Source organism: Nesoenas mayeri (assembly GCF_963082525.1).
Source record: "Nesoenas mayeri genome assembly, chromosome: 2".
In the NCBI taxonomy this organism is placed as follows: domain Eukaryota; kingdom Metazoa; phylum Chordata; class Aves; order Columbiformes; family Columbidae; genus Nesoenas; species Nesoenas mayeri.
Window position 1 is genome coordinate 148,003,691 of NC_137543.1, and position 14,629 is coordinate 148,018,319.

General features: G+C 37.2%; 1 protein-coding gene across 1 annotated transcript in view; it reads left to right on the forward strand.

The window, feature by feature from the left end:
* The window catches only part of SVIL (supervillin), a gene marked incomplete at its 5' end in the record, with an annotated part of 73,095 nt that overhangs the window by 37,789 nt on the left and 20,677 nt on the right, over positions 1-14,629 (forward strand). Inside the window, 5 exons of the mRNA XM_080340371.1 lie at positions 1,347-1,476; positions 5,001-5,048; positions 5,583-5,660; positions 6,272-6,340; positions 12,280-12,433. Coding sequence (XP_080196497.1) covers positions 1,347-1,476; positions 5,001-5,048; positions 5,583-5,660; positions 6,272-6,340; positions 12,280-12,433 — 479 coding nt within the window. The remainder of the gene's footprint in view (positions 1-1,346; positions 1,477-5,000; positions 5,049-5,582; positions 5,661-6,271; positions 6,341-12,279; positions 12,434-14,629) is intronic.

Sequence of the window (14,629 nt, forward strand, 5' to 3'; positions counted from 1 at the left end):
GTTCCTTCTCCTCAGCATTTCAAGACAAAACTTACTGTGAGGGTAACAGTAATCACATCTCTAAAAAGGAATCTCTGTATCCTGTGGTCAAAATAGTTTAACGACTGAACCTGTTCAAAGATTAATAGGGTTAAGGGTTTTGTATAATCCTTATTGAAATGACCTGGATTAAAGAAAGTTATGTAGTAAAACTTAATTCAACTAAAATAAAGTTTAGTGCAAACAGTTGCATCAGTCCACAAGCAAGTATACATTTTATGGATTACTAAGAAGGATTTCTGAAAGCTAGAAAATTCATACAAATACTGATTTCTGAGGAAGGTAAGTTGAAGATCTTGCCTGTGTAGCCCTCGTATTCCTAACTGACCTCCCCTACCCCCAAAACTAATCACCTCAGGGTTCGTGTGGACAAACAGGTTATAATTCTAGGAGAATTAATCTACATGCTGTCCCCACCAGCCCCATTTAGAGTCCCTTTGTGCAATTTTCAGAGTTTTGCTCAAGATTAGGAAATAGCACTTTTAAAAGATCCCACTTACCTGAGATTAATGGCAATCCACATTTTAAATGTAAGTCATCCTTTAAACAAGTTGAATCTTGCAGATAGATTTCACAGCTGTAGTTTAGTTAGCACCAAGTTACTAGTGCATTGGTACTACTGATTTGTGTCACAGCAATGCCTGAGCTCTGCAAGGAGATAACTGAGTGATCGCTGGGAGTCTGGTAGTAAACTCAGTCACTGGAGTTGTAGCAAAAGCAGTAACTGCAGAGTTGTCATTTGATGTGCCTGATGAGACCTAATTGGTGGGTGCCTACTGAACAGACCTCTTCTTGAGTTTTAAAGAAAATATTTTTTAATTTTATTTTTTTTTTTAATGAGTACAATAAAGACCAAAGGTAGGATTTGTCTTATTAACTTCAAAGATCTAGAGCACAAGCATCCATAGCTGAGCTAGTCACTCTCTGTGCCTTACTGAGAGACAGGCAGGAAAAAGAATAGTGATTACTCTATTTATATGTCTACTCTAGGATGATCTGCATTGTACTTTGGTCTCCCTTGACTGTGTTGGCAATTTCCACCAACTATACGAATTAACTGGAATGCCTGTCTGAGATCTAGATGTCTGTGTTTTGACAGATGATTCCCATTCAACATGTTCAGTAAAGGCTTGATGTTTGTTTGTGAGCTTTGTATATGTGTATGAAACATAAATAACTATAGTTAATGGTAGAAAAACTAATTTCAAATTCCCTTTAATGCAGCAGTAGTGAAACAGTAAGGATGACTTTTGAGGATAATGGGAAGTACAGTGTTTAAAGACCTGTTGGCATGGTTTTTCTTGTAGATTGGCATTGCTGAAGAAGAGTGGTGAAGAAGATTGGAAGAGCAGGCTAAGCAAAAAGCAGGAGTATGCGAAAGTGTCTGTTACTGACCGTAGCGCGCAGATACAAGAAGTTGAGCAGCTGTTGAAGAAGGTAACTCTATCCTTGTTTGGAAAAAAAATCTTGCTCGAAATGCTTCAGCTTTTTGAAGATGCATCCAACTAGACAGGCATGCCTAATATTAGCTACTAGCTCCTGCTATTCCTCTTTCTGGTTTAACAAACAATTCTCCCAACATGAGAGCTCTTTAAATGAGAATGTCCTCACTGTCTTGGGACATATAATATTGATTACAGTATCTTTTCATCAGCAGATTATGAACCAGTAAGTGGACCTGTTAGGCTTCTGGAACATTTACAGGTATAATTATTTGAGCCTTTTTCCCCCCAGTGAAATTGGCTTAAAACTTTGTTAAGGTGTTTTCTTTAGTATGGTTGAGCTTGTACAAATTTCAGGTTCCTAAAGCTGTGTTTTCTCTGTGCATATACTTTTTTTATGAGCAGTAATTTTGCATCCTAGAAACACTGAGGAAATGCAGGTACCAGAGCATTCATGAGCCATTTGGCTTTCAGTTATCTTGCATCATCTTTGGTGTTTGTAAACAGACAAAACCATTTGGACAAAGATTTTATCTGTCTTGTCAGTGTTAGTGAATAGAGCAGGAAATGGTAGAAAGATGTAGCGGAAAGGGAAGTCTGCATTGTTAGCACGCTCTGGCTATGTCTATAAATGAGTAAATGATGTTGCCCAGCAGGGGTGGGTCTGAAAAGCAGAATAATTACTGATGAGGACCTGTTATCTGTGTTGTACTTGCTTGTTTTGCTTCAGTGAAGCTTTCTATCAGGCTAAATTTAGCCTGCTCCTGTGGCCTGACTGCCGTTAGCCACCGTGGCGGTGCATGGGAATCCAGGAGCGTGCTTCAGGGTTTAGTTTCAGACGAAAGTGTGTGCATTCTGCAATGCAAACCAAAGCACAGAAAGTGAGGATGACTGGGAGATTTGCTGGTTCAAACTGCAGGATTAATGTAGACTTGCTTCCCTTCTGAGTCTAGTATTTTAAAAACGACAGTGTTTTGAAATAGACATTTCAAAAGTTTCAAAAACAATTTCAACAAAGACATTTCAAAAAATTTCAAAAGTCTTTCATTTTTGAAGGAGTTATTTTCACAGAGGACAAGTGAAGATAAAATTTGTGTTACAAGTTTTACTAGTGGGGACAGTAATTTTGGGATCCAGTTATTTAGTTGTGAAGATGCAGCTTCTATCAATTACTGTAGGCAAATAACCAAGTCTTCTGTTCCATCAGTATAAGTAAGGAGTTGTTACACAGTCTGTTATCACCGAGGAAAAATCTGTGCCTGAACATGTGACTCATCAAAGGTTGTGTATTAAGTGGACAGAGAAAGAAGCATGCTGATTTTTGCAGTTTGGTTTAGGGGTTTTGTTTTCGTTTTGCCCTGTGGACTGGCTCAAAAATCCAGTTGCTAGTTTGAAAGATGGCCTAAAGCAAAAATAGTTTCAGTGAGGAAAGCAAAATTGTGGTCACATTTTTAACAGACTAGTCTCCCAGATGACAACTGTTGAGGTCAGATAACAAATGTGCTCCAGCTGAAGACAATGGGGTTGAGAAAAAGCTTAAAGCAGCTGCCAAGATTTAGGCAGAGACAAAACCTTTGTTCTCTCTGCTCGCTCCCCAGCACCCGTATCCTCCCTGCTGTGTTACCATACGCAGCAACTTCACTCAGCATAGCACAAGTTAGGCTTTTAAAGCAAGTAAGAGACCATGAAGTGCTTAAAAGGTACAAGCTTTGAAGTGACAATGCTAGCAGTGGGAGTTTCAGTGACACTGGGTCACCCACTCTGTTGGTTCATGTTAGCTCTTGGCTATTTAAAGCTTAAATTAAAGGATTTGCATGTCTGTCAATGGGTGAAATCTCAGATGTATAAGAAAAAATGTTAGTCTTATTAGATACACAGTTCCATGGACTGTATTGATATTTGTGATGCTGGTTCATTGTGTGATACAAGATAAATAATGTAAAGCTTCACTAAGTTGACAACACTGCTTCCAACGCACCCTGTCAGCTGCCCTTAGATCTGGAATACTATTACTGATAATTAATCAATGTGATGGCTATTATCCTTTAAGAACCACGAAGCAATGTGCCACTGAAATCTCTATGTGTATAAAAGCTTTGAGATTATGATGTACTTAAGAATCTTAGTGCTTTCTTTTGCCGGATTGCAATAGAAGTGCAGGAATTATATTGATTACTGTGTTTTGAGCTAGTTAAAATACAATTTGCACGCATGGCAGTCATGCATTGACAGCAAGGGTGTGTAAACTTCTGTCACGGCCTGCTGGTTCAAAATAATGCCTGAAGCTTTTCATTACAGTATGTCACTCTTGTTAATGTCGTCAGATATCTTTCTTAGGTTTTCTTTTGTGCGTATGTCTCTTTTAAAAGGTTATGTAACTTGTTCTGGAGATTTGATTATCGAAGCATAGCTGTATAGACTAGAAGCTATTAGAGTATTAAATTTCTAATAACAAAAGAAGATTCATACTTTTAATAAAATAGTTACATTAAATAGTGCTGTTTGATCACTTCTAGTCAAAATGCTTCTGCACAGTGAAATATTTCTTACGTGCCTCTGTATGGTGAGATATTTCTCCAAATGTGTTATTGTCATTTATATGTAGGCTAAGGTGTAGGAAAACAAACAAACAAACAAACAAACCAAAAACACCCCATAAAATCAATGGAAAAGGTAACAGAGCAACCTCAAAGGGGGAAAAAAGGGAAGAAGAAATTAATTCAAAGCATTACAGATGAGAAGGGAAGATGATATTTACTTGAAGATTCAGCCTCTGATTTGATGATTGCGGCACACAGGTGGAAAGTTTGTTGGAAGCTGTGAGACTTCTTAAATTATTTATATGTACGGTAAAACATACTCGGACAATTCAAAGAATAGCTCTAACGTCAGGGGAACAACTGTACGCTGAGGAATATCTAACTTGAAAAAAAATCCCTTTTATTTGGGAAAAATATTTTGGATTTAGTATATTTATATTCATCATCTTAGACTGGATGGAAGACTTCCAGTTTGGGTTTTTTCATGGGTAGAAAAATTAATTAATTTCAAAATCTTTCTTTAATATTAAAATAGCAAGATTTACTGGAATGAAAGTTCCTATTTTGTGGTCATCCATTTTTAACAGAGTCCCTGAGTAATGTGATTACCAGCTGTATTGCAGTCATATTGAAGCAGTGAATGGCATTTGAAATGCACTTAATTCTTACAGCAAGTTCAAATTGCAGCTCAGCACTGGTGTTAAGGGCCAGGGCTGAACAGTCAATTCAGAATCACTCAGAGATGAAGTGTGTAAAAATCTTGAAGTGGGTAAGCCTTTAAAAAGGGACCTTTAGGCAAAATGTTCATCTCTTGCTGTGGTAATAGTCTTATCCATTTCAAACATGGCATCCACCAAGTGCTCATATCCAGTTCTAATCAAAGCTGAAACTCTAATGAGAAGGCTTTATTTTGAGCCATTCCAACAAGCTGCATTTACCCATATTCTGTGCAATGTTCCACATTTGCTTTAACCTACAGAAAGGGAGAAGAATTATAGATGATAAAGCCATGTCTAATGAGCTTTGGGTAAGCCCAGCTCTGAGGCAGGGGTTATTTGTAGGCTTTGTTTAGAATGGTGAACTCACCTTTGCAGAGTGCCGAGGGCTTAGCAATTCCCTCCAGATGGCTTTTGAGTATCCCAGCTTTAGTAAGCGTTCTTTCCCTTCATCCAGAAAATTGATGGCTTGTTGTTTAGCAGGGTCTGATTAAACTTGCAGCAGAATTATTCATATTGTGGTTGACATGGTTCATCAATTTAATGGTGCTTTATGTGAAAAGTGTATCTTCTGGCTGTACTGTTTTGTTCCGTGTTGAGTTGTAGTGATGCTGTTACTAACTTGTTTAATTCCTGCATGGAATGGCTTTGGTAAACATGCTGTTGTATTATGGCAACGTTTTTGATCTCTGGCTTTCCAATAAGCAAAATATTTCTAGAAGATTAAAAGATTCAGATTTACTTCATTTTAAGAAATTAGGGGAAGATGAGTTATTGCCCCATCTCAATTTCTGATAGTCCAGTTCTTTTCTAATTCCTTTGCTTTGCTTCTGTCCTTGTCATAGGAACCTGTATATGCTTCTACTTACTCTCCCGTTATACCTGCTCTCCATAAATTTCATCCTTTTCTACCTATTAATCAGGTGAGCAAATTCTGCAAAATGTAAATGCTCAACAATTTCAAGTAAGCACATTTTGACAGGTGGTTTTGGTTTTTATTGTGGTTTGGTTTTGTTTGTTTGTTTTTACATAGGAAATTAATAATCCGCTTAACTGATTAGCCAGCTTAGTAAATGCTGCTTTAAAGAAACACAGTATTATGCTACTGTGCTGTGTACTCTTCTTCAATATACATTTTGCTAGTGTTTCTTTTATGGTTGCTTTTCTGAACATTCTCTGTTAGACTGTACAGATGAGAAAGTGAATGAAGGAGGCATTATTGCATTCGTTATAACACTGAAAACTTTCAAGTTGTTAAAAAGGGTGTATAAAAGGAACAATATGTAACTGCATAGCATTTATTTTAGAATAAAATGCTGTGAACTCTGACTTCTCTGTAAGTAATGCACATGTACAATGTAAGACATAAAATCATATAGTTTATTGACTGTAAAAAGACAAGCTGCTTTTGTTCAGAGGTGACTTTCCTGTAGTCCTTTTCCCTAGTCCCTGTCTAAAGGTTTTTTGCCTTGGCACATCCTGCTTCTATTCTCTGACTGTCCCATCTTCCTGCTTCTCTCTCTCTTCCTTTAAGGTCTGTAGTACTAGTTTGAAAGAATCGAGCTCTCTGATTTCTGATGAACGTCATCCGTGGAGATGGAAGGTGAAATGCTGTATAAACTTTCTATGTCAGTATTGGAGGGAGGAGTAAGACAGAAAATTACATTCAGATCTAAGATGCACATTCCCAAAGCACCTTGTGGCAACAGAGTTAACTTTGTGTTTCCGTGGGAATAGAGTTCTGTGGTTTCAGTAAATGTTGAAGAAGCTTCATGTGAAGTACTTAAAATCATGTCCATACCTCTGCAACTCTATCATAAACCCTTTTTGAAACTTACTTACGAAGAATTCTTAGATAACGAGAAATATGAACTTCCTTCAGCTAGAGCTACATAACAAAGTTGTCTTCAAGCAGAAGTAGAACACTGGATCTGAGCAAAGGGTCCCTGTTTCGCATAATCAGAGGTAAAAAAATCAAAGGCAGGAGCAGGCAAAGAAAGAAGTTGAATTAGAACACAAGAAAACAAGGAGAGTTCACTGGAAAGTCCCTATAGATCTATGCAAATTAATTCTGCTTAATTACACCTCCTTATCCATTGCCTTCTGTCTCAGATCTGTTTCTAGTACTACACGGACTCTCCTGGGTTCTTCATTCCCACATAAAATACAGTGTATGTCACATGTGGGGAGCAAGCATTCTCACCAGCATGTGTAATGGCAGTGAATCCAAGGGGCAGATACTCACTGCTAAAACAAGGGTAGTGGTTATGGCAGAGGCTACTGGATCGATATTAAAATTTTGGACTACTAATACTTACCATTTCCACATTCACTTTCATAGCTGGTTTTGAAGATTGTCTTTTACTCTGATTTTTTTTTTTTAAATAAATAATTAATTTGTGGGCTAGTAATTGAAATGTGTTGGTGTTACCTCTTCTCTGCAAGCTGTGGATTTAATATAGGTTTATTACTATTTACTTCAGAAAACCTATTCATTTTGTTGTGACATAGTTCAAAACTCTAGAAGGTAAATATATAATCTAACTTAATAATGTAGTATCCCTCTGGTAGTGAGAGGACATCCTTCAGTGGGGTGTTCATCCCATCTGTTGTAAGAGGAGAACACCCAAAAAGTGTTTCTCTTTCCATTGATCGCGGTGAGCTACATCCTGCCCTCTTAGAAAGCTTCTAAGCATAGAAAATATATATATGCATACATATATATATATATATACCTTTCTAGCATAGTGGAAGGGTGCATACAGATTTGTTTGTTTGTTTTTCTGGAACAATTCTTTTGTTGTTTGCACCAAACAGGAGTTGATTTTGTTCTATTTTGCTCAAACCACATTTGAAGAGAAAATCATACATTTGCATTTGAGTTTTTCCCTTATAACAAGACCTTTATAAAGTTGCAGAGGAAAACAATGCAGGAGCTTTTCCATACTTGTACAACTGTGGATGATTTTTGTGCTTTTTTGGTCTTAGGAGCCTGAACTAGAGGAGTTACTTGTATTAAAAAGCAAATAGATAGTTTATGGATTTTTCTTGTGTTTAATTTATACCATTGGTTTTAAATAGATCCTACTTTTGAAAAATACATTTTTTATGCTTTTTCTTGGTTTGAACTCCCCCAGGTAGGGGCAGTCTTATCTTCAATGTTGAAAGCCATGAATTCTCTTATTCCTTGCATTAAAAAAAAGAACCCCCAAAAAACAAACGATCATGCTAACAGACCACTCTCAGTTGTGCTCTTGTGAGCTAAATGGGGACAGAGCTTGGACTGGAAAAGTGTAGGGTGTGAAATGGAGCATTGCCTCGATGTGGGCCCTTCCGTAGCATGAACTGGTGCTGCAGGAGCGATGGAGTGGCTGTGGCTACCCTCCAGAAACATGCTCCAGTGCTAGAAAACACCAAGATCATCATCCAACCTAGTCAAGCATTGGGAGAAAAGTAATCCCTGTTGCTAACTTTTCTTGCATTGAGTCTGTAACTGCTTCTCAGACTTAAAACACATCTCTTAGAAGAATATAGTCTTTATTCTAAACTGTCAAATACAGAAAATTCACTGCAATATTACATAATTTTTCATGTGTAATTACCGTTGCTGGGTAAAACTGAACTTTTAACCCTCTCTGGTAAAAATAAGTACTCACTTAATATGAGGTAGATTTTTTCAAATCTTGAAGAAATATTTTATCCCTTTCCTGAAACCTTTCAAAATTTTCAAAATTTTCAGCATCCTGCATGCGAAGTGTAGAAGCTAGAAATGGATAAGCTATTGCAGTACAGATGATCTGTTCAGAACAACTGTTCCATGGGAATTTTCCTCTTTTTCTGTCTTCCTAATTGGCTGGTTTTCACTTGTTTCCCTTTTCAAGTAACATTTTTCTTAGAAGCCTTGTTTACCAGATTTTTCTGATAACCTTTTTTTTTTGCCCACCTATGTGATTATTTCTTCCTTATCGTCAACGTTCTTCTGTATGTTGTCGTCATCCTGAGGATCTTCTCAGCAGAACTGTGTCTTTTTTTTCCACGTGCATTAAAACATTTTGCTCAAAGTTGGGATGAATCAGATCACTTCATGATTCTTTTCTCTCTCGAAATATTTTTTCAGTCAGTTAACTAGTTTGCAGCCTGTAAGCTGCACAGATATTTTTACATTGCTCAAAAAAACCTCAATGTCATCTGTGATTAAGTCAAATATATTAAAGAAATCAGGTAACTCTTAACATATTTAATCATCCTTGATCTCATCAAACTTACCGTTTTGATTAAACCTGTTTTCCATAATGCCATGTGGAATGGCATTAATTATGCGCCTGTGCTTTGATTTTTTATTGATTGTCTTACAGCCGTCTTCCCATGAGTGACTGGAACCAACACACAGCTTGTGTGACCTGTACCTGTATGCCTTACTTCTGCTTGTTCTAAACATTGTCCCTATCTGAGCTTTTATCAGTCCTACACATTTTCTCATTTTCAAAGGCTTTTTTTTTTTTTTCTAAATCAATACTTGCGTTTGGGGCCTTTCCTTTTCCAGATATTTCGTGTTGTTGGATGTCCATTAGTCTGATCCTCTCTCTGTTTAATCTCCTTTTAGGAATTTATCCTTTGTCTGAAACAAGAGATATCAGTGAACACATGGATATATTTTTCATGGAAAATTTAGGATATTTAATTGAATGTAACAGCCTTTTTTGTTTAATGAAAAGATAGCGTTGGAGCTGTTGTCTTCTTAAGCTTTTATTTATTCCCGATACACTACAATAATTCTTGTTTTGTCTTTTTATTGAGGTTTTTAGCTGTCCTTATCAAAATAGCATAGTTACAAATTAGAGATTTATTCTTCTTTCATACCTTAATTTTTTTTTTTTTAGTTGGAAGTAAAATTTGCATTTAAAAGCTTCTCAAGTTTTACCTTTCTTGCCATGTTTTCTCCCAACCAGAATGTGCTTTGACCAACCCATTCCTTCATAAATGCTGTTAATTGGCAATTGTGAAGGCTTTCTAAACAACTCTCAATTGCCAAGTGAATTTGTTCTGAAATTTCTTTTGACAGTGGCATTGGCACATGTTAGTTTTCCAGCTTTAGAGAATTATAATTTCTTTTAAGCATCACATATACTTTTGGTTTTCACCAGGACTATTAGAGCAAATTAAATGGGTTAGGGATTGCTTGGTGTCTATTCAGCTTATCTTTTTTTTTAGTTAACTTGTTTATTAATAGAGGAAGGTAGGAGTCATCATGCATTAGGAAATCTTCTTGCATTAGGTAGAGATCTAATATGGAATTGCTCCAGTCCGATTCATTTTTTTTAGGAACTTCATGGATTATTTACCTAATGGAGCAGCTTGAAATCTTCTATTTCAAAAAAGTTTGTTTCTGCCCTTAGACAACTACTTAACTCTCTTGTCCTTTGATGAGGCTCGAGAATTACTCATGATTTTTCTTAACATTTACATATGCAGTGATTAACACGAATGCATTAGAGGTCTGTGTCTTCAGAATTTCCAGTAGATCTGCAGACTCTGGGTCTTCCAAGTATTTGCTGGAGACTAAATTCAAAGTTAAGCCCCCCGTTACTTAAAAAAATTATAAATAACACACATGAAATAATCCATATGGCTCTACTTCATCCTGCCTCTCCCTCACTTCCCCTCGTATTGTAATCAAAGTCAGCATCCTCACTAAGTTAAAAGTATTTAGTTTGTGTATGAAATTTCACTTGTGGTTTCATTAGGTATATATTAATTTCCTACCAAGAACTCCTTTAGTATGTTGCTGTGGTTTTTGTTTGTGGGGGTTTTGTGTGTTTATTTGTGGTGTGTGGGGTTTTGTCATTTTTTTTGGTTGTTGTTTTGTTAGTTTGATTTGGTTTTGTGATTTTCTGGTTGTTGGTTGGTTGGGTTTTTGTTTGGTTATATTTAGTAGTTGTTTTCCTACCAGCTCTTCATCCCAGAGGTGCCTGTGCTTCGGATGTGGGAATGGATGGAGATTGAGGGAGGTGAACAGAAATTACTTCCAGTGTTTTTATGTAAAGTATTCAGATACTTTTGCAAAAGAGGAAGCAATATCGAATAGACTTGCATCTTGTTATTTCTACTGAACATTTCAGAGTTCCAGGGAAAAATCCGAGGTTTTTATCTTGATTATCATGACTTGCACTCATAGTGTCTGGCTGCCCAGCTATCTTTCCTAATAAACTGGGAGCAAGCATTACTGCAGAAGGCTGCAGAGGTTCCCAGAACCAGGGCAAGCAGTGAAGGGCTCTCGTGTCCTAGTCCTTGTTCAAGCCATTTCTTGGCTTGTCTTTGCTCTTCTGGCTGGTGGATACTGTTCCTGGTAAACGTGGAAAGCTACAGCATCTCTATTTTGGTGTGTTCTCTGCAGTCACAAGAGTTTTTATATAAAGTGACTGATTTATTTAGTCTGTTGCATTTTAAGAAAATAAATAAACAAGAATATCTGGATTTATATCTGTTCCTTCTATTTTAAAATGGAGCATAGAGTTTATGTTAGCAAGCTTTTGGGTCCTTTTTTATTTCCCTTCTGTGGCTGTATGAGCTAGGGCTGTGATAAAGCTTTAGATTTTCATGCGTTTTTTCAGTTCTAGCAGCTAGGTTGTGAAGAAAAATGCCAAAGGGCACACAACTTGGAAGTAATTCTAGAGTTTACAGTTCCATGCACTAAAAATACTTTTATACTTGATTTCTATGCAGTGTAATCCATGAAATGTTGCTACTTTTTAAGATAAGTGCATTGAAGCCGTATTTTTTGGCCTGACTTAGGTACACTGGAGCATATAAATTCAGTTTCTTCCCTATTTAATGTACTGTCATCAATCCTTTGTGTTAGGAGGGCACTAAGATACTTAGTGCTCCTACCTGCTTCTAATCACTCAAGCTGTTGGCTGCTACCCTCTAAAGCAAGCAAGGAAAGCTGAGGGTGACCTTAAAAAAACAAAAAGGAGAGATGGTCACAGTCATTGGAAAAATACTCAGTAGAGCAAGCTGACATAGGAACTACAATGAGCAGGCTCTGGAGAGATAAGTCTGCTAACTCTGCTTGTAGAATTGAGTTACTGTCAGAGAGTGATTCAGAAGTCACAAGCTGAAGTTACATTTCTTCATTGTTATTCCCCGTGGCACCCACAGATTTGCACCCTTGAAAACATCTGCTGAAAGTCAGTTTAGTAATCTCACTAGTGTAGCAAGTCATGCTTCAAAAGAACAAGGTCTCGAAAATTATATCATTTGTGGAGTAAATTGTTTGCTTTGCTCAGAGGGATGCCATTTGCCTGGGCTGGTAGTTTGAGTAAAAGGTCAAAGAGCATAGACCAAAACCTTATCTTCACAGTGTAATGGGGCAGCAAGACAATGAAGCTTGTCAGGGTCACTGAGCTGTTTCTGTGACTTTCCTTTTGTTCCCCTGTTCTCTTCCCTCTCGAGCTAGCAGTTGAAATGTTCAACTAGTCCTTTGCTATATCCTGGTCAGTTTATCAGTTTTTAAAAAATATCTATTTCGCTTTTTCCCCAAAAAAGCAGAGAATGGCAGATAACCAGGAGAGTCAGATGACCATTGAAGAAAGGAAACACCTAATTACAGCTCGAGAAGAAGCCTGGAAGTCCAAGGGTAAAGGAGCAGCCAATGACTCCACACAATTCACTGTAGCTGGCCGAATGGTAAAAAAAGGTCAGTGATTAAATGATCCTAATATAAATAAGCCACAGCTTATCTGTCTAGTCAAAATAAAGTCAAGCTAAAGCTATGCAGCAACAGTATCCGTGTTTAGCAAGAGGAGGACTGTTTATCTTCAACTGAGTATCTAGCTTCTTGTGGCCATTGGTCCATTTTGCTCTGCGCAGTTGCACTGCCATCCAGTTATTACTGGATTCAGTCTGACTGGTGGTAGTCAATCGCTTGAACACTCATTTCATTTTTACGTCTTGTATGACCCACAGGACACAACTGGGTTATTCTTTGTTATTTATTCCTTCTTTGAAAAACCCAGGTGCACTGTCCAGAGAAAAGTTGTGAAATTTAATTGTTACTATTACTGGCACTTCCCCCATTCCTAGGATCACTGGGAATATTTAGCAAACACGTGTTATTTTTATGGATGCTGTTTTGGACAACAACTTGAAGTGTTGTGTTTGGCTGAAGAAATCACGGAACAGATTTCTGCATAGAACCAGGGAGTAGAAATGACAAGGGAGCAGTCTTCACATTTTTGAGATCTCTTGAGCTGAGTCACTGTTTCCAGATGCAGTCATTCTTCTGACATGGACAGGACTCTCCGAAGCCTGTAGAAATATTAATACCTGTAGAACGGTAGAAATATAGCTGTTCATGCAGTGTGCCCGGGAAAATGATAGCTTTGGGAAGAAGGCACCTAAACTGATCTCTTGTGGTTAATGAATACTAAATTTTGTTTTGTTACAAGAACTTGGTGATTAAACACAACAATAATGAACCTTGAGTTAAATTACAACACCAAAAAAAAATATCAACACTATGGGGTGAGGGCAGTGTTGCAACAGGGAGTAATCTACTTGCAGTTCAAGCCACGTTCTGTTGGCAGATAAACAGAGGCATGGTATTAAGAATTACATCTGTTAGTAACATATTTTAGCTGCTGCTTACATTGTTTTTCTGCTAGAAACACTACTGGTTGGTGTTTAAAGACTAAGAAAGTGTCTAGTTGTCCACACTGCTTTTTGGGATTTTTGGTTTTTGCTGAATAGATTGGTCTTTGAAAAGGAGTAGAAGGTGATAGCATTTGCTCTTCTTCATGGGAACAGAAAAATACCTTGAAAGGATCTCTTTAGGTGCTATGATCATTCCTTTGGAGAAGCAAGGTAATTCAGTGACAGTGGCATCAATAAAAGTAACCCAAGTGGGATTTTTATTAGGATGTGTGCTATTTTTATTGCCTAAAAGAATAAATTATCGTGATGAGTTTTTAATTTAAGAGATCAGGTTTTTAATTTAAGAGATGATGAGAAAGCAATGCGAAATTAAATCTTTGTTATATATATGTGCACAGATGCTGTATCTTAATTGCTTCTTGTGGCTGAAAATTTTTCAGTCCTAATTGGTAGGTGATCCTTTACTAACTTCTGAAGCAGTTCTCAATGTAGTCTTGTGGATTAAGTCCTGGGAGAGTTGCTTAATAGCCGTCTCAGTGAAGGCTTTACTGGTTGACTTAAAACCTGCTGGAATTTTGAGTCTGTTGGGCAACTGGGAGAAAAATAGTTTGTGGAAAGCTACTCAATTGTATTCTAAATCTGTCTTCGTGTTTGACAATTATGACTTGCTCAGATTGCAGTAAAGGTAGTAGAAATGTGGTTAGTATACATTCTCCTAGTACAATATCAGCTTAATCTTATCAAAACAACTAAAGGCTTAAACTTATGTGGCTTTCCAGGAAGCTATGGCTAAATGGAAAATAGATATTGGAGGAAAGTTTAAATGTCAGTTTCCTCATTTACTGAAAGTCTAGGTAACAAGAGGTAATAGATGCAAATCAGTGTTTCAGAATGCTTTTCTACCTAATAAATCACACAAAACCCATAGAGTTCCCTTTCTCTTACTGGAGCAACCTAGATTCACATGAAAGGAACTAAACAAAAATCACCTTATTCTATCCACTGAGTCCAGAATGAATTGATTTACGTTAGTTACTAAAAAAAAGGGAGGAGACTACAACAAAAGGAGGGAGTAGTGCTTGATATGGTAGAGACTCTGACTTGCATTTCTACTTCCATTTCCACTTGTTCTTAAAAATACAACAGGACCCAAGAATTACAGCTTAATCCAGGGACAGCATTCTCAGGTCAGATGCCTCCTGCTATGTGTATTGATAGAGAGGGTTTTAAATTTAAAAAG